This window comes from Thalassophryne amazonica, chromosome 11, assembly GCF_902500255.1.
Source record: "Thalassophryne amazonica chromosome 11, fThaAma1.1, whole genome shotgun sequence".
In the NCBI taxonomy this organism is placed as follows: Eukaryota; Metazoa; Chordata; class Actinopteri; order Batrachoidiformes; family Batrachoididae; genus Thalassophryne; species Thalassophryne amazonica.
In genome coordinates, this window is record NC_047113.1 from 43112231 (window position 1) to 43133856 (window position 21626).

The 21626-nt window shown below is 41.4% G+C and overlaps 1 protein-coding gene across 1 annotated transcript in view; it reads left to right on the plus strand.

Moving 5' to 3' along the window:
• The first annotated feature begins 364 nt into the window (after positions 1-364).
• gria3b (glutamate receptor, ionotropic, AMPA 3b) overlaps positions 365-21626 on the plus strand; it is a 333461-nt gene continuing 312199 nt past the window's right edge. Inside the window, exons 1-2 of the mRNA XM_034181373.1 lie at positions 365-657; positions 1097-1255. Of these exons, the coding sequence (XP_034037264.1) occupies positions 444-657; positions 1097-1255 (373 nt within the window). The 5' untranslated portion in view covers positions 365-443. The remainder of the gene's footprint in view (positions 658-1096; positions 1256-21626) is intronic.

The window sequence follows — 21626 nt, forward strand, 5'->3', positions numbered from 1 at the left end:
TGTTATTTGGACACATTCCGATCAACTGATGTGCAAATTTAGACTTTCTCTCTTCAGTGTGCATTTACAGGCGCAAATGAAACCTGTTTGTGGATGTTGGCGCAGCTGCTGCAGCTGGAAATGTGCAAGTTATTATTCACAATCACTGGCCACCTGAGATTGCAGCATTTCCATTGATTCGACCTGTAGACATGCCAGGGCCGATTCCAAAGATGTCCGTTAATCTCACAAAATTAGACTTTTCTCTCCACCCCCACCCCCTTAAAGAATATCAAGTTTGGCTGTTATCTGGTCCAATCGGAGGTCGGATCGGCTCCTTGGCTTCAGCCCCCCCCGCCTCCTCCTTCTCTCTCTCTCTCTCTCTCTCTCTCTCTCTCTCTCTCTCTCTCTCTCTCTCTGTCTCTCTGAGTTGCAAAAATGCTCTGCAGCTGGGCTGCACCTCAATGAACCCAACTGGCGCGCCGTCAGAAACCGTCTACCCTCTCTGGATTTCCGTTTGTGCGTGGCTTTCACCCCAAACACACGAATGTTCTCCTAAACAGACCCTTGGAAGGAGTTGCACAAACCGGCCGGAGAAAATGGCACAGCGCGCCGTTTTATTGTTACTGTGGCTGTTTGACAGATCACTCGCAGGATTTCCAAACCAGATTAACATCGGTGAGTGTTTGACTTTTCTTCCATTCTTTCTGATTTACTGTAAAAGAAAAATAAAATAAAATAAAAAAAAGATTGCAAATTATGGTCCGCGCGGGTTCACTGAACGGGATTGCACAGCGTTAAACCGGTGCGCAGCGCTGATCTATGCGCAATTTGGCGATTTTAATTAATTCCAGTCGTTGAATCTCGACAAGACTCAGCTAAGAGTGATAACAGTGACAGTTTTAGTCGTTGCATGAATGCAAGAAGAATGTGGTCGCAAACGTCCAGTTCGCCCCAAGAGTGCCAGACGCACGCCAAGTGCACAAAAAAAGCAGAATAATTATTCTGTAACTCTTAACTGCGATAACTCCTACGATTTTCCTCCTCACTGGCGGGCATGCAGTGCAAATCCACTGAGATTTTGTTTATTTTCTTGGATTCTCTCTCTCTTCTATAGGGGGGCTGTTCATGCGTTACACCGTGCAGGAGCACAGCGCGTTCAGGTTCGCGGTCCAACTCTACAACACCAACCAAAACACCACTGAGAAGCCTTTCCACCTCAACTACAACGTGGACAACCTCGAGTCGTCCAACAGCTTTTCAGTCACCCATGCGTGTAAGTGGACTTTTATCCCAGTCATGTCCACAACATCATTATTTATGCCAAACTCACATCGATCATATGGAGGCGCACAGCTCAATGCCCGAGTTCACGAGTTTTCTTCCAGGGGCGGCTCCAAAGGGTTTTTCCTGCTGAGGGCTCAGTACAGCTGTTCTAAGTTGATTAAGGTGCAAATATGTATAATAATAAATTGAAATATGTGCAAGTTTGTAATTCACCAATATAATAAACCAGCTATTGCCAAATTTAAGAACACAGCAGTGCACTATGAAATCTGGACCATCAATCACAATTTTAAACAAGGCATGAGATTAATATGAAATATATATTACGATAAAATATATCATAAATGAAGAGTGACACACGATTTAATTCCTGTGGGTTTGTTTTACTTCTTCTGATTACACTTAAAAATATTATTTTTGGCTAATTGAATTTTTTTAATTTATTTGTATTTTTAATGACTTCTCACAACCTACCTGCACTACCTTCAAGGACCACCAGGGGATGAACTTTTGGGAATCCCTGCAATAGCTATAGCAATCAGTGTTTCAAAATCATAGCAGTTACCTTCTGACAGCACACAAATGCAAAATTTGGGAAAAACATACAAGTAAAACAACATGGAGGAAAAACAAATCATGTACAGATAACAACAAATAAAAGTCAGGATAGAACCTATTCTCCTGGAGGAGAGGCTGTTTCGCTTCTGTCTTTCTTAAGGGCCCCTTCACACATAGTGCAAATCTGGTCGAAGTGCGCATGAAGCAGGAATCGTATGCAAAATGTGTAAATTTGTAGCTGCCTCGAATGCCTCATACACCTGCTGCTACAATTACTTGCGTTCACCAGAAAGACAGAGTATGCGCTGTGTGAGCCCATCGAATGCTATCGTGGCAGGTGTCGGCCAAATTCCACCTGACACACACAAATTTGTCTTGTTTTATCTAACACCGCTCGTTTGACACTTAGAAAATGTGCGACTATTCGTACTATCTTCACAAAAACAGTCAGCAGACGATCACTGTCGAGCTGGATGTGAAATTTGTCTAAGTGCCCCACAACTGTGCAGTTGCCAAGTGTACATGTGACGTGCCAGAGTTTCGGCTCCCCCCACAACACGTGTGCGAGAGTCGCGCGCTCTCCCCCAATATGGGTATGTGTGTGGTCCCCAACCCCCCCCCCCCCCCCCCCCCCCCCCCCCACGGGCAAGGTGCATCTCATATGATCACAGAGTGACACCTTGGTCTGTGTGATGAATGGACGGTCGTACCAAACGCCGTTTGGTCAGTTATCACCAGTGTTGCCACAGTTACTTTGATAAAGTAATCCAATTACTGATTACTGATTACTCCTTGAAAAAGTAACTTAGTTACTTTACTGATTACTCAATTGTAAAAGTAACTAAGTTAGATTACTAGTTACTTTTTTAGTTACTTTCCCCAGCTGCTGCCAACAACCCTCTGCCACCTCAACATGACAATGATACCTGTTTTGCCAAAACACACTTTATAGTCACCCTTTCTTGACTTCAATGAAAATAAATACTTGTTTTATAAAAAGTAAAATAATCTTTCTTGACCTCATATTCAACTGTTGACAGCACTGTAACAGTAAAACTTGCAATTTCTAACCTACATTGTTTATAAATGTAACTATTAAATTCTAACATTTTTCTAACAAATTCTCTATAAACATTTTACTTGTCAAAATTATTATTATTTTAAGTAGCATTAGTAGTTGTAGAAAAAAACGGCTTCAAAACTGGACCTTTAATCTAGGGGTGTTGTGGGGGAGGGGGGCACATCCTTGCCCCACGCCCCCATTCCATCTGGATTCACCCCTGCTTTGGCGTTTGAGCACAAAGAATGGATAACATTTATTTATGCAGAAAACATGACCAGATTTACAGGTAAGAAAGTTTTATTGTGTTTTCACATCATGTGCTCCTCAGAAAGAGTGTTTAGGTGCATTTGAGTGGAAAACAGTGTTAGTTGTTGACACGTCGCGGAGGATCAGCTGTTTTTAACGAGACGATACAGAGCGGCTCAGCTCAGAATTCTAAATAAAGGAGAAAAATAAAGCATAAAAATGACTGTAAAGCTCAGTGCACGTGTGCTGTTTTCACCGCGCTTTAAGAGGTGAGAACGAGATGAAAAGCTCACAGCTCGCTTAAAGTGGGCAGTTCAGTCGAACCCCGACCCCCTACCCACAGACCAAGTTTAATGCTGCTGTCGACCCACAATGCAAAAATAATAGTAACGCACAGTGACTTGGAGAAGTAACTTTAATCTGATTACTGATTTGGAAAGATTAACGCGTTAGATCACTCGTTACAAAAAAAGTGGTTAGATTAGAGTAACGCGTTACCGGCATCACTGGTTATCACAGGCCTTTTTTTCTTTTTTTTTAGAAAATACATTTATCTGTTTGTTGATTTTAACCATTTCATGCTCCTGTTATGAGACAATGATTGTAGTGCAGTGGTAAAGTTTCCATCTGGTAATCAGTGCGTGTGGGTTCAAATCCTGTGGGTAGCATTTTTTTTTTCAAACAAGGGTTATTTAATTGCGGGGTTCTGTATTGTGTCCCCTTTAATGTATTATTTATAATAACCCAGTGATATTCACAAATTATACAGCTGGTTTTTATTTATTTTCCTCCACATCAGCAGTGCGATGTGCTGCAGCTTGTCCCACAGTGCGAGCAGCTGCAGCAGCTTGCACTGTGTTCCTGCTCGAAAGACACAGTCGCGTGCACCAACCGTCACACTGGCATCGTGCACATGAGCTCGTTGGCACAATGTTTCATGATGCGCTAATTCAAACTTTTGCACTGTTCCGCACTGTTTCGCTGTAATTCGACCAATGTATGAAGGGGCCGTATACTGGACTGTTGCCCCCACATTTCCCAGTTTCACCAAGTTCCAGTTCTCCATTGAAAAAGGGGGAAACATAGCTAAATTGCTTTAGCTGTGGCACTGACATGAATGAAAGGCATCAGAGGACTGGTGCATACCCTGCACACTCTACGCACCACAATATATATGAACAAGTAAATATACATCTGTCTGTAATGATGTTTTTGATTATGCATTTCTGAATTCACTGTGAAGTCATTCATACCAATCAATCACAAATATTTTGCTGATCAGTATATGCTATAGATCATCCACCTAGGCTTCTTGGTTGCTAAGACATAAAAAAAAGTGTTATTCAGACCAAGTTTTCATTTAGTTTGACCTTTGACCAAACTACTCCAAAATCTAATCATGTATCCAAGTAATATTCTAAGTTTGAAGGAAATCTGTCCAGTTGTATGGAGTTATACACACACGCATGCATGCACGCATACACACACACACACACACACGCGTGCGCGTGAAAACAAAACAATGCCCTGCGTTTTGCCAAGGTGCAGGGTAATTAAGTTTGTCCAAGTTAAGAAGTTGGCATAAATATTATTGAAATTAATTTGGATCTACCTAATTCATTCAAGTCTTGCCCATTGATGCACTTTATCAGGTTGGTACAACAATCTTTTTTTTCTGTCCAGGTTGGAGGTGTTTGATGAAGAAATCATAGATTCTTAATCATGCTAACATTTAGTATTATATTAATGGTGTGAAGTAGCTCAGTTGATCTCACTTCGGTACATACATGATATCTGACAGTGTGTGTGTGTGTGTGTGTGTGTGTGTGTGTGGGGTGGGGGGGGGGGGGGGGGGCTATATATAGTTTTGAAAGGGAAATGTCAATTTTCTGGTGAGTCTATTACAATTCTTCTTGGGGGAGCTACAACCCCATCAAACCCCCATGCTTGATCTGCCTGTGTGTTTTCCTTACAGAGCATTACACATGCAAATATACAAGTTTGTCTTGTTTTATCAATTGTGTGCTTCCATAACCAGTAAATGGTGATGCCATGATGCCTTAAAAATGCATAAAGTCCACATTGTGAAAAATGTTCCCTTTGGCAACAAGCTCATTGGGCATAAGTCTGTGGGTGGTCCATTAACCGATGGGTCAGGGGATAAAATCCCAGTTAGTGCATGCTGGAGTGGTGTTGACCAGTCCTGAGTCTTGACTTGTTCCTACTGCACAGGTTGTCACCTTGTACGACAGGTCTATTAGTGAGTGTATACATGAAACTGCGCGGCTTTGGATGAATGCATTCATATAAACGCTGCCACCCTGACCTTGAAACAATTTAGAGGCGTTCATGTTAGTGCAGCACAAAATGATGTAAGCACAGGATTTTAAAAGTAGCTAACTGCTTAAAATGTGATCACACATTTGATTTAACTGGCATGCCGTCATGTATTTTATTGTCTTTATGTCATATTTTTTGTGGTTGTTCATTTCAGTTGTGCAGCCTGTGCAAGTTAGGGCCCTGTCCCACTGGGGAGAGGATTAATTGCGCATGAATTGAGTATACAAAGTATGGGCGTTCGTTGTCATCCGCAACAAAAATGGTCAAAAATGACAAATATCCCAATATGAATTACAGATATGTGAATAATATATAGCAAATATATGATGAACAATCACGGTTGTATAATGCATGTAGCGAGGAAACAGATCCGACGCATTGCAATTATCACGGCAGTATTACGGGTGTATTATGATGCATTGCGCACGTGTTGTGCGTGCACGGCATCTGCATTGCGGTCATAAATGAAGCGCACTCGGGCCTTTCGGCATCACTATTCACACCAGCAATACAGCCTCTGGAGCATTTGCTGGACTTGGACAAGTTGATTGAAGTAAAGAAGCAGTGAACAAGGCGAGTGGTGATGTCAGCGGATCGCATCAGAGCACAGCTCGTCTGAACGATTATAACAAGAAGTTAAATCTGTTATAAACACAGGAATAAATACTGTAACAGCTGTAGACAAGAAGGAAAAACACTCAACTGTTTTATCAAGCCTTGACAATGTAAACAAGTCAAATAATTACCTTTTTAGACGGCTCAAAATGCTTTCTGCAGCTTCCTCTGTGATGCAGGAGGTGATTAGAGCCGTTTTCAACAGGCAATTTGCAGAATAAAATGATTAATCCGCCACGAAATAATTATTTTATATAGGCAGCATCCATTGCAGAGCGCGTGGCAGCCGGTAGAACAAAGAACGGTGTCCAGCTGTGAACACAGTGCATCTGATTTGCATCCGCCACAAATCAGATGCAAAGCAGACGTAATAAAAACGCTTTATTCGTGGCCAGTCTGTATGCAGTCATTACAACTTATTTTAGTCCATGATGTGGACATGATGGGCACGCAAAATATTCATTTTAAACACTGTCCCAGTCCGCTGCCAAGCCGCAAATCCCTGTCAGTTGTGGATAGCAGCAGATGACGGCGAATATACAGCGCATATTTGAGTATGTATTGTGTATATATTGAGTATGTATTGAGTATGTAAGGCGGATGTTATCCGCAGCCAAACTTTTGTGCAGCTCAAAAATGCTGGTAACGGAAAAACGTGCCTCTGCGGATAATTGCGGATGTGTATGGGTGTCCGCCGACTCATACAAGCATGTTTCACGCATATTGCGGATGTTAAACGAATATGAGCCAATTTTGTGCGCAATCCATACGCAAATCCTCCTAAACGCCAGTGGGACAGGGCCCTTACATTTGCATTTGAAGCAATAAATCACCACTGTTGCTTTTACTTTTTCTTATTGGCTGCATTTTTCTCAGGATCAGCAGAAGCAGAGTGGACAAAAGGGGAAGAAACAGCAGCTAGAAATACCATTTTGTGCTGTCATTTTAAATGATGGCTCCAGATTGGCTGGATACTTGACTTTGACGTTACATAGCTCATGCCTGACTGCCGCGGTTCTATTAGTCTCACCCATGTGTGGCACAGACACAATGGCCCCTCTGACTCTTGATGTGCCAAAGCATCTCCGCCTTCTTCGTCCTCTGACTCCCCCCACCAACCCCCCTCACCGTGTTGCACAGTGTCTCCTCCAGCATTGCAGAGTCAGCTCATTAGCACCCAGCCCTCATACCACCTCACCGTGCTGTCATTGGGTGAAAAGGGGTAGAAAAAAAATCTATAGCTCCCCAACCGACACCAGCAAATGAGTTGGGCTCAGACCTGCAGAGGAGGTGGGTCTGAGCAGTGAGCGAGACAAAGCGGAGCGGCATATCACAGGTGACAGAGCTGCAAGTGGCTTAACGGAAGCATTCATAGGAAACAGTAAGCAAATGAGAGTGAATAAATAATAGATAGTGCTGTGTAATTTCACGCATGTTGAAGAGTGATGAAAGCAAAAAGGCCTGATATCAGAATCTAATTAAATTCAGGGGCAGACGGCACTTGAGCGAGAGTGAGGGATTCCTAAGGGAGCCGTGGCCCCATTTCTTACTGCCACGTCTTAGCGTCCCCATCAGGAGCTCTGACTCAGGACTGAGTTGCACTTCAGATGCAAGAAACTACAAGCTTTAATGCTGTGAAGCACAACTCTGAGAAGGAATTCAGTGATATTCAGTGATGCAGAAACAGCATGGAGCTCCTCATCGGCTGTTAGAATATTGCAGTTCACTTCCATGTGAGTGTTGAGAGTGAATCATTGGCGGCTCCAGGAGGTGGTTGCGTGCATGTGTGTGTGTGTGTGTGGGGGGGGGGGGGGGGGGGATAAATGTGAACATCGGTAAAATGTGTAAATTCACATTTTAAAGTAATTCCCTAGTTCCTATGGTACAATATATTCTCATGAAGCGTTACAGTGATTTTTTTTTTTCTGGGCATATTCCTATGAATTTCCATGTTTATGCACCATGTGCATTTTGCATTTAACATTTAGAAATGTGCATTAATGTTTAGAATAACATCAATAATTAATATAAGATGAATTTCCATCTTATTTTGGTAACAAGATCTGTCTTTTTCCAACTCATAATATTCATGCAATATTATGAATTTTATGCATGAATTTTACAAAGAATGTTTTTGTGAGGGTAACTTAACTACATTCATTGTTAATCAACACTTAAAATATACAGCAATTGCCATTCTGAGAGAACATAAATGCAAATTTAGGCTGTTGGGGAAAACAGATTAAAAAAAACTACACAGTTAACAACAGCAAGGACAGGTTGCTCTTGTTTGAGTGGTGTTACACAGTAAAATCACCAGTTAGTTTTACACTGGTGATTTTACTGTGTATGCTCCTACACTCTTTCAAACTGACATTCTTTCGTTTTCTTTCTTTCGTTTTCATTTGTTGCATTCTAGACCAAGCTGCATAACAAGGAAACAGTCCATTTTTAATTGTGATATGCATGCTAAAGAAAAGTGGAGAAAAAAAGGCACTGGAGGGGTGATTCAGACATATCTGTGGAGATTCTCAGTCATTCAAGTTATGGCGTCCAATTAGGGTCAACTTAGTCAGGTCAACTGGACGGGTTTAGTTTTTGAACAGTGAGATGTCTTCAAAACAAATCTAGTTGATTGACTCGACCCACTTGGGGAGATGGTGTGTGTGTGTGTGTAGACACGTTTTTGGACTATAGTGACACAATTTCCTGATGCCTTGATGAGCTCTTCATGTTGTGTTTTATTCCACACAATGAGAAATAATAAGCTGGTTGATTATATGGTTTGAATCACGTCTCTAGCCCTGGTTTAAAATGAGAAAGCTAAGGGAATTTGGTCAATTTATGCATAAAGTGCACATGAAACAGGAATCGTTTGCAAAATGTGTAGAATCATAGCTGCTTTTAACACCTGGTACACTTGTTGCTACATCTATTTGCACACACCAGTGGCTGAAAGACAGAGTGTGCACTGTGAGAGCCCATCGAACCCTCTTGTGGCAGGTGTGGCCAAATTCCAGGTGACACGCACGAACATCTAACAACGCTCACATGGCGCTTTGAAAATGTGTGGCCATTCACATTATTAACACAACAACAGTCAGCAGACAATCATTGTTGTGCTGGAAGTGAAACTTGTCTAAGTGTTCCACAAGTGTGGCTTTAGTCCGTGTGCTGAATTGGCAGGAGGCGTGGCTGCCGACAGAAGCAGCTGTGGAGATCTGTGGACATCCCAGCTGGACAACACGTACTGTGTTTGGATGGACATGGACTAACAACTGGCCACTGTGACACATGTGTGTCTGCTTGCTGTCATCACGTGGACATAAATAAAAACATATGTCACGGTGGCGCACACACTGCAGCCCACTGACATGCTGTCCCCAGGTTCAAACGGGCCGTCAGATCATAACACACAGCAGGTGATCTGACTGACATGACATGGTGTCAGTCCTAGGGTGCAACATCCACAAGACACGCGTGTCATGCAGGACACTTGCAGGCCGTCTGGACAAGCGCCAGCAGATGTGGATATGATAAGATGAGCGAACTGCTTCTCTTCATGTCATTTCAAGACTGTACATCTGTGACCATGGGTCATCTACAGAGAAAAAGATGGATCATATTTGTATTGCCCGCTTGATAAGAGGGATTCAATATACAACCCAGTCTCACAGATTGTTATGATTCAGCAGCACAAAATGTACATTAATCTATTGGTTTGTCATACTGTCACAAAAAGTGCAAAATTTTCATCATGGCAGCACAAATTCATTCTAATTCATTCCATGATGGCTGCATGTAATCAAAAGTGCAGCAGAGGGATTGGGGGTGGTTATGGTTAGGGTTAGGGGAAGGAGTAGGGTTAGATTGTGGTAAAGGTGAGGGTTGGGGGTAGGAGTAGGGTTAGTAATAGTGAGTAAAAAAAAGTGACCAAAATTTGAATCATTTCATGACAGCAGGACTAAAAAAAAAACATGAGACTGGGCTGTCAATATAATGCGGTATTTTTACATATGGTGTGCATAGTTTTTTTTTAATACATCCAGGTCCTTCCTGATATCAGGCATTCACAGGACAGTGATGGTAGCTCAATGGTAAAGTTTCTGACTGGCAGTCAGAGCTTTTGGAAGGTGTGGGTTTGAATCCCATGGGTGACATGTATTTTTTTTTATCTTCACAGCAGCTGCACTGTGTTCCCTTGTGTTCACTGTGTTCCTGCATGTACGAAGCCTCGCACCAACATCGTGCAGGCCTGCCCGTCGGCGCAATGTTTTGGGGTGCGCTCATATGAGCTGTTCTGCCAGGAGTTGCTCTGAGTTGTAGATATTTGCACTATGTGTGAAGGGGCCCTAAGATTTGTTACTGACAGATAGTGCATTTTTGGTGACATACTTATTTGTACATGTATCTCTAATACTGCCCACAGCTCAGTAGCACATTGGTCAGTGCAACTAATTTGCAACAAGGAAGTTCATGGCTCGCTATAACTCGTAACAACCTAGGGTAGTTTTTGGAGCAAGAACATCCTCTTTTTGGATGATATTTTTGACGACCTTGACCTTTGCACAGTCTTTTCCAAAAGTTAATCATCTGTAGAAGCTCGCCCAAGAAAAATTCGTAGCAAATTAGGTGAAAATCTGTTCAGTCATTTTCAGTTTATTTTATACACAGCCACACACACAAGCAAATACAATATCCCGTTCTACTGCTGGTGCAGTATTGAAGTTAATAAATGTGTCATGTTTGATGAGTTGCGTGAAGTTGTTCAGCTGATATTAGGGCAGTGTATAAATAGTATCTCATGGGTGCTATGAATAATGCTATTGCACAATATGTGAGACACCAAGGCTGATTTTGAATAGCAAATACCATTTTTTTGTTTGTTTTTTTGGGGTTACGATTGGACTATTGAATTTCTGAGGGGGCCGACGTCCTTATCAAGCCCCATCCTAGAGTCACCTATGTAGTGAATAATTCTATCATGACCTTGCAGAGACATTATGAATGTCTGATATGAGTCTCCTTACAATTCAACTTGTTTAACGCAGTTTTTTCTCTTTTTTTCCAAGGACGTTCCCCAAGAATCACGTCAAACCAAGCTTGCAAACAGCAGACAGCTCATGCTGAACTCACAATGACCCACAAACCCCCTCACATTGCCTCTTCCAATGTAGTAAACAAAATAGTGATGACAGTTATGAAGTATCACTTATATGCTGACTTTCAGGCCTTTCAGGCTCTGCTTCCAGTGACTGAAGACCTGCTATGTTTGAGCTTTACATTTGTCAGCCACATTGCTGGTTGTGCACCCTGTCATAGTTAATTAGTGGACATATAGTTTCCCTTCTTCAAATCGGAAAAAGCTCAAACCTTAATCGTCAATGGCAGATGTCTATTTTATTATCAGATGTGCTAAATCAAGATTTGGGGAGGAAGTCTCTTTTGATGCTGGCCTTCATGGCCTTAATCAAAATATGATCTGGCTTTCAGATGCACTGCAGACTCATTCAAATGACAACTTGCTGGACTCCCCTTTTCTTGAACCACATATAATTTTGTGTATTCTTTCTTTACTCGAGGACAAACAGTGCCAATGGACTCTTCTCTGCCACATTATGTAAATTGCTCCCTGCTCGTTTGTGGTGCATCCTTAAAAAAGGACCATAATCAAAAGCTGAGGAACAGGAGGACATGTGCACTGTAATTCCACTGAAGCATCTTGGAATTTATCTTGACAAAATCTGAAAAGTCTTATGTGAGAAATAATTCCTTCATGTGTGTTTAAAGCTATGACTTGGTGAGCAGGGGCTTATGCAAGAACCAGGTTTGTTTGTAAAAGGTTAACAAAAGTGATTTAAGAGAATTTGACACATTCAGTAATTTTGTCATATTTTGAGTTTTTTCATCAGTGTCAAAAAAAAAAAAAAGTGGTCCAGACATGAAGATGGACTCATGGAGTCAGTAAATTAAACATCATAATTATGCTGACATTATTATATTTAATTCTCTAATTTGAAATGCATAATAGTAAATATATTTACACAGTAACCCACTGATATAATTCATTTAAGACTATTATATATTTCTGCATTATATATATATATATATGTGTGTGTGTGTGTGTGTGTGTGTATGTATGTATACACATGTATTCTCAGATTGTGTTTGATATCAAACTGAAAGTTAAGTACAATGTTTCGCACACATTCCTATGAATGTGCAACAATAATTTTACATTTAACACTCAAAACCATGCATTTGCATTTTAGTTATGAAGAGGGTTAAAATAATAAGTATAAGGAGAGTTTATGATTTTTTTTTTTTTTTTTTTTTGTGATGTCATTATCGCCACCCGGTGGAAGAATTGACTGGACATTGATGAATCTGGACACATTTTTGTGTATTACTTTTTTGTTTGTGTTATTTTGAACTTTTTTGTTAGACTTGTTGGATTCAACCGATCGTCCATTGCCGATTTCTGGCATCCAATTCATTATAGTAGTGAATTAAAAAAACAATTCGATACCCAAGTGAGTAATCTGTGGTGACCCTGGCATTGTAGACTGTTGTAACCCATCATTAGGGTTTTGAAAATGTAAAAAAAAAAAAAACAAAACAGCAACTTGTGAAATTGTGATCCACAAACATGAATTATGGGATTGTGATCTGTGCAGATAGGGGGTGATATGCGTGGATGCATGGCGAGAGACTCTGCAGGAAGCACGATGGGAGGCTCTGCAGGGTGTATGGCGGGAACATTTTCAGATGTTAACAGATCCATTTTAGCTTTGTCGCATGTTGTTATACCACAGATATTTGCTCATATGCACACTGTGGGCGCATGGTGCTGCATTCAATGTCACTTGTAATTAGCAGTGATCTGGTGATAACTGTGTGCTCCACAACTGTGGACTGTTGTTTGGACCTGGGATCTGATGACCTCATATTTGGGATCTGGATGTGAGTTGGGGCCAAACATCAGCAAGGGGAGACCGGCTTTTGTCACACTATGATGTGATATACAATCTTATATAACGGCTGAGTGGATCCTTGTCATTTGATTGGTGCTTTGTATGTCACGTGACATGGATTATTCCTCCCATTTGTGTTTTGTTGCATTTAGCGTGCATATTTGGTTCCATACAATTTGGAACACTGCACACTGCGAACCCTGCCCACGCACACACTAGTGGGGGCGGCCTTTAGCTAAACATGGCGGAGTTGTTTTTTGCTGACGGCCGACGATTTGAATGAGCTAATTCAAGGTGCTAATTCTTCTAACACACACACACACACACACACACACACACACACACACACACACACACACACACACACACACACACACACACACACACACACACACACACACACACACACACACAAAACAAATCCACCATGTCTGAAGGCATGAAGAGCTGTTAGGATGAAAACCTGGACAAATATCTGATGCAATTTTTCACTAAACTGAGGAAGTACACAAAGTAAATGGACTGCATTTATATAGAGCTTTTCCAGATGCTCAAAGTGCTTTACAATAGTCCCTCACATTCACCCCAATGTCAGGGTGCTGCCATACAAGGTGCTCACTACACACCAGGACAAACTAGGGGATTAAGGACCTTGCCCAAGGGCCCTTAGTGATTTTTGGTCAGGCTGGGATTTGAACTGAGGATCCTCTGATCTCAAGCCCAACGCTTATCCACTAGACCATTACCTCCCCAAAGTCTTTTTTTTTTGGAACTACATGAAGTCAGTGCACGGCATCACAGACTACATCATCAGAATTATTTTTGAACTATCTAACTGTTTTTTCAAGTTGACTGACAACAATTTGGGACTCCTATTTAAAGTTCGTGTTGGACTGTTAACGTCAAAGCACCAGTGACGAACACCAAAATGTAAGTCCCTTTTCTGTTGTTTCTAAATCAATATAATATGAAATGACAAGCATCTATTTTAGCCGTTATATAAAACAAATAAACAAATGTTTTTTTCATTCTTTCAATACGAATATTTAATTTGGTGAAAGCTGGAATGTTCCATTCAACTTGGCTTCGCTTCATTGAATGGAACATTCCAGTTTTCACTTCATGAAATATTCATACCATTGAACTCATAAGCATTCATTATTTGTATACTATCTCAGACAGTCAGCCATTTACGCCACGTAATATTCTATTCGTCTTCATGATACAGATTTACTCTTGACTCTTTTCCATGGAACAAACTTCTCAAGACCAGGCACCTAAGTGGCTCTACTCTACTCTTTTATACTCTCCTAGTTTACTCTTCCTTTTTAGATATACCTTTGTATACTGGCATAGTTCCACCTTAGAATTGCAATATAATATATAAGATATACCTTACTGAATTTTCATGGAAGGGATACCCACCCCACTGCCACCTCAATTTTCATGTGCAACTGTTAGTTATTTCAGCAGCAGAGTCCAAACTTCAGGTGAAAAAGTGTTAAAACCACTCAATATTTTTCCCCATTCACTGGCTTTACCAGATACCTTAATTCAACTTTTTGCACTTTTAAGAATTCAATTTTTTTTTTCTGTATTCATCAGATATGAGGACTTTATTATTTGATTACGAAATATATCTTTAGGGAAAAAAAGAAGTTCCTCTGTCTTGCTAATTCCAACATTCCAGGGATCTGTAGCCTTAATTTATATTTTTGGGGCTTTATTTATCAGAAATTCACTGGTTTACTACATACAGGCGGAATGCTCTCAATTTACACAAGCAATTTGCTCATTTATCGTAATTTACGAGTGTCTCATGAATCTGGCATGACACACTTGTACAAGAATGTGTGGTATAAGTTTTTAACACCGTTCTTGCATGAAGCCCAGTGCGTCCCTGCAGTAATCTTTCAGACTTGTCTCGGTGCCGCAGAGCGGTACTGCGTGTGCGCTTTTGAAGCAGCGCTGTTGTTGCTTTGAAGTGACATCAGAAATGGTGAAATGTGTAATTACCAGTGCGGGGTCCATTATAGCTGTGGGAGCTTAGAGTCAGGTACGCGCACACAAAGAAGGCAACAGCAATTCAAAGCAAAGGGTACCAGTTAGAAGAAAGCAAAGCAGATGGCGTTAATATTCGAGATGGTCACGGCAAGCCAACCTAATGACACAGGCATCTTTTTTCCTCTGCTGTTTACTCCACTGCTGCCTTTACCTGAGGCTAAAACGAAATAAAAAAAAAAATCAAGCCTCCTTTTGCCTTTCCTTGCCACACTATTTATTAGATTACTCGCCTTGATCTCTCTCAAAGCCAAATTTTGCAGTGCTTGGCATTTGAAGCTCATCTCCCTATTCCTCATACTGTCATTAAGGTAATGGTCTGTGTCCCTTCTACCAGCCTCTTACATGTGCCTACTCTTTTATTGAATCCTTCAAGGCTGTGTCATTTAGTTGCTTTCTGTGGCTATTGTTGTCTATCGTAGGCGAATATGCTATTACTGCAAACAATGCAGGATAAAATAAGCATAATTGCATTGTGTGTCTCGCAAATCCAGCAGAGAGAAGGGAGAAGAAAAGAAATGATTTTGGACATGCAGTGCAAATGGTTGTTATTGTAAAGTGAGGGCAACAGCTCAGTGAAAGTCGCTTGATTTGAATGATGTAAGATATGTCTGAAGTGATGTGTGTGGCGTAACGTAACTTATCTGCAACTTAAAACAAAAAAGATAACACAAACATGTATGGACAGAGTTCTACTTGAGAAAAGGGGATTGCAGAGGGAGAGCAAACATCTTGAGAAAAGCATGAAATGGATAAAGTTTTATAAGAAACAAAACCACACTCATGCTGCACAAGTATCAGTACTTAAATCTCTGCCTTTGACCAGTGCAGTGTCACAGTTGTCCTTGGGCTCTGCACTGTGGCTGCCCACAGCTTCTGAGTGATAGTGGTAGGATTGTATTTAAATGTGATAAGGATGGTTTAACCTACAGTGCATCTGAAAAGTATTAACAGTGCTTCACTTTTTCCACATTTTCTGTTTCAGCCTAATTCCAAAATGGATGAAATTAATTTTTTTTCCACAGAATTCTACACACAATACCCCATAATGATAATGTGAAAAAAATATTTTTTTTTTTACATTTTTTGAAATCATATATATGCACACACACACAAAACAAAGAAATCATGCGTACATAGGTGTTCACAGCCTTTGGCATGGAGAGCCAACTTGAGACTAGTTACATCCTGTTTCCACTGATCATCGTTAAAATGTTTCCACAGTAATTGTAGTCCAGTTGGAATCCAGTTAACTGGACATGATTTGGAAAGGCACACACCTGTCTACATATAAAGTCCCACAGTTGACAGTGCATGTCAGAGCACAAAACAAGCATGAAGTCAAAGGAATTGACTGTAGTCCTCTGAGACAGGATTGTCTCGAGGCACAAATCTAGGGAAGGGTACAGAAACATGTCTGCTACTTTGATGCTCCCAATGAGCATGGTGGCCTCGATCATTTATAAATGGGTGACGTTCGGATCCACCAGGACTCTTCCAAGAGCTGGCCATCTGTCTAAACTGAAAAATTGCAGGAGAAGGGCTGTAGTCAGGGAGGTGACTAAGACCCCGATGGTCACTCTGTTAGAGTTCCAGCATTCTTCTGTTGAGAGAGGAGAGCTTTCCAGAAGGACAACCATCTCTGCAGCAATCCACCAATCAGGTCTGTATGGTACAGTGGCAAGATGAAACCCACTCCTTAGTAAAAGGTACATGGCAGCCCACCCAGAGTTTGCCAAAAGGCACCTGAAGGACTGTCAGATCATGAGAAACAAAATTCTCTGGTTTGATGAGACAAAGATTGAACTCTTTTGTGTGAATGCCAGGTGCCATGTTTGGAGGAAACCAGGCACCATCCCTACAGTGAAGCATGCTGGTGGCAGCATCATGCTGTGGGGATGTTTTTCAGCAGCAGGAACTGGGAGACTAGTCAGGATTGAGGGAAAGTTTAATGGAGCAATGTACAGAGACATTCTGAATGAAAACATGCTCCAGAGCGCTCTTGGCCTTGATCTTGGCAATGATTCATCTTTCAGCAGGACAATGACCTTAAGCACACAGTCAAGATATCAAAGGAGTGGCTTCAGGACAACTCTGAATGTGCTTAAGTGGCTCAGCCAGAGCCCACACCTGAATGCATTTGAACATCGCTGGAGAGATCTGAAAATGACTGTGCACAACACTCCCCATCCAAACCGATGGAGCTTGAGAGGTGCTGCAAAGAGGAATGGGCAAAACTGGCCAAAGATAGGTGTACCAATCTCATATTCAAGAAGACTTGAGGCTGTAATTGCTGCAAAAGGTGCATCAACAAAGTATTGAGAAATGGGTGTGGATACTTACAGTATGTATATGTGATTTCTTAGGTATTTTTATTATTTTAATGAATTTGCACAAATTAAAAAAAATCATGCTGTCATTATGGAGTACTGTGAATAGAATTTTGAGGGAAAATCAATGTCAACCATTCTGGAATAAGGTTGTAACATAACAAAATTTGGAAAAATTGAAGCGCTGTGAATACTTTCCACATGCACCGTATGTTGATTGCGAAAATAACAGTTATTCTGTTCAGGAAAGCAAGATCACTATAGACAGAAACTATTGGCTCTGATTGTTTCAAGCAAGACATTTCAGTTTATGTTCTCTTCGAGTCAAATGGGTATATAAGCACCTTGCTTATAGCTAAAATAACATTTTGATATTTTGTCACCTGAAAGTTCAAACCCAGTTTAGGCCACTTCACGCACAACACGAAAGACGCAGAAACCGGAAGAAAATCCATGAACCAAAAACAAACTGGGGAACCACGAAACATTCCACCTGCTGTTTGGAGGGACGTACAGTTGGACAGTCATGCACGATACCACAGCAATGGTTTTGTGCACGCTCACGTTCGCTCCCACAAACACAGTGTGAGCACGTGGAAAGTCATGCACATAGCAGCGGAGGAAAAAAAAAATTTAAATACCACAATTCGTAATCCTAAATTCCTGTTATAAAGAGTGGATTTAGCCTCCGCGTAGACATACACCAGGAAGTAATGAAATGACATGGATTACTGTTCTCTCTTTCATGTTTGACATGAATTACCTGATGCGCTCATCTCATGAAGAGTTGGCTCCCGTCTCATGCAGATCCGAGCTCTCCCGTTGTGATCACATCAGACGGCATGACGTGTCCAGCACGCAGTGATCTGCTGCAAATGTGATGTGTTTTAATTATTACAATGTGGGGACATCCTGCAGTGACACATGCCTCGTGGGGTGTCCCGTGGGGTAATTTCCTGCATGGCACAATATTCAACAACCTTGTGGTGCGCTGACGCATCAGTTAGCTGTGGCAATATGTGTTTTAATATATTTCCACGCGAGCACAGTATCCCGATGTCCGCGCTTCAAGCAGTAGTTATGTGATTTCATAACCTATAAGCCACTAGAGGTGTTCCCGAGCTGTGACTTGCAAGCACAGATAGCTGAACAGCTGTATGTCGCAGGGAGACACACCCACCTCTGTAGGCGGACCTCAGCAGCTCACAGAAAAAAGGCTTACTCTCTGAGCCTTCATTCTGTGATTTTTATTTTATGTACATATTATTATTTGTTTGTTCTGCATCTGTCTGATGTCTTTGTTTGTAATGTAACACCTTGCGTGCACGATCACGTCCACCTTCATGTGGCGGTCAGCTGACAGGCATTGTACATATGTCCACAGCAAAGTGTATGAGCAAAACAATCACACAAGCATGAGTTCACACCTTTACCGTTATTTGTGTTATTTAATCCCCACTTTTTCTGTTACATAAACTACAGTTTACATGGTGGAAGTGACATCAACCTGCTCAGCCATGCTTCACACTGTACTATGTGCTCAGACACTGGCTGGTCCTCATGTGATCATTTTAGTATGAAATTATCAGCATGTGATGAGGGCATGAGCGGCCACCCACACATGTGCATTGTGTGTTCTCCAGCTGAGCTGCAGTACACAACTGTCAACTGTTTCAGCAGCACACTGCGCTGGACAGCGACCGGACTCTGTGACCCTCAGCCACAGCTGACAATGTTGGATTTATGGTGTGTGTGTGTGTGTGTGTGTGTGTCAGCCGCTGGTGTGCGGGAATGGTTGTCGTGACAGCAGTATGAGGCATTTGAGGCAGCTCCAATTTTTCATGAGTGGCATTTGAATCCTCCTTCATGCGCCATTCTGCCTCAGTCGTGTTATGTGTGAAGGGACCTTTAACAAAGGACTCTTGAGGTTTATCTTGCTATAACTGCACTTGATTGCTTTGTCGATGAACATGCATGTGTTGTCATTTCCACATGAATCTCAATCTGTTTCAATACAGCAAAATGTATGCATGATTTCAGTTTTTTCATCGCAGTTGTAGTTATTATATTCCTACCAGCAACACAAAACATCTTGTGCTATATGCAAGATGAATTTTATGAAAATTCTGTTATAACAGAGAAGTAACCACATCTTGAAAGTAGCCATCCATCTTGCAGAACTAGGTAGTGTGTAGTTGTGCCCTTGGCCTTTTCTAGTTGCCAAAGTCCTCAGTATTGAAGCACGTGTGAGCTGGGCAATGGCCAGAGAAATGCATCACTTGCCAAGAAATGTCATATTTGACTTTCTCTCACAATGAAAACTGCTACATCTCATCTGACTCGCCCTAAATACTTCTTTGTTTGACACAAAATCAGTCTAGCGGTACTCAACAATTCTCCAGAGACACCTCATGCTCAAGCAGTGTAGTCATTGCCTTCAGTCACTGGTTAGGTTCCAGGTCTCAAAAACATGAGGTAAGACTGCAAATGCCAGGACCCTAAAGACTTGACCTTTCGTCTGCTGCCAAGGTACCAAGGTATCTGCATGACCAAAAACCTCTGTCAAGCACACTCTTCACTCGATAAACTTTTTTCCTTTGCATTTCTCAATGTCAGGTTCTGAGGCTCCAGAGACATGAATGTCACCGCTGAAATAAGTGAATCTCTCGACAAGATCAACACCTTCATGACATACACTTCCTGTTGAATTTGATCCAGGCCAAGACTGCCTCTGTGGGTCAGACCACAGTTTTCACACTTCTTGTACCAAAATAAACTTTCAAAATGCAAATGTTGATAGTAGATCACCCTTGCAGGTGCAACAATCAATAAATTTGAACATATTAAAACTAATAGCATGTATCACTGCAATGTGCAGTGTTTGATTAAAGGGGGTTATATGTGATGCTTGGTTTTAATATATATTTTAGTTACATATGGTTGAGGATTGATATTAAAAATCCGTAAATTCATACATTTTTGTGACTCTGCTGGTAGGAAATTCACTGGCTATTAATAACATGTTAGCCTGAAACAGTATGATTAGTTTTTGTATTACATATGTAACAAAAGTCAATATCTGGATTTCTGCTGGATCTATGAGATACACCCAGTGAGCGAATCTCTCCCTGTTCCATGCAGTAACAAGGTCTGTGGGGGAGACTGAAAAATGTCCCTTCTCCAAGGGGGGAAAGAGTGTGGAACTAATTTCCATTTGAGGCAACAAAAACATAAACATGTTATTTAATAGAAAGATGGTTTGTCTTTCATCAATATTCATGGGGTATTTTTGGATACAAACTTTATTGCTTGTTGTATTCCACCTGATTACATATATTAAAATGTCATAAAGATGTAGAATGTGTGTGATTCGTTTGGCTGCTCCAGTGGTTTTGCTCTGGGTCATGGATCTTGTGTACATCTGCACGTTAATTTGGCACGAGTTTTACGCAGGATGCCCTTCTTGATGCATCTCCAGATGTACAAGGACACCAGCCAACTTTAAGACCTTCTAATTAGGAGGTAAGAGCACAACTACATCCATGATGGGTTAAATATTAGACAGGTTCACTTCTGACTTGGTCCTTTCTGTGTGAACTTTGCATGTTCTGTCTGTGTTTGTGTGTTTACTCTGGGTTCTCCTGCTTCCTCTCATGTCCAAAAACATGCAGATTAGGCACACTAGTAACTCTAAACTGGCCATAGTTGTGAGTAGGAATGTGAGTGTCGCTGTTTCTCTATAAGCGTTGAGGCCCTGTGATAGACCGGCATGCTGTTGAGGGTGTACCCTGCTTCTTGCCCAGTGACTACTGGGAGAGGCTCCAAATCATTAAATCATTAATATCAATAAAACTGTTGGCAAGTGGTTCCACATTATTTGTTCAGTCTGCAATATGAGGGCTGTCAATAAAGTCCTTTTTATTTTTTTCAAAAACTATATGGATTTCATTCATATGTTTTTACGTCAGACATGCTTGAACCCTCGTGCACATGCGTGAGTTTTTCCACGCCTGTCGGTGACATCATCCGCCTGTGAGCACTCCTTGTGGGAGGAGTCGTCCAGCCCCTCATCGGAATTCCTTTGTCTGAGAAGTTGCTGAGAGACTGGCGCTTTGTTTGATCAAAGTTTTTTCTAAACCTGTGAGGCACATCGAAGTGGACACGGTTCGAAAA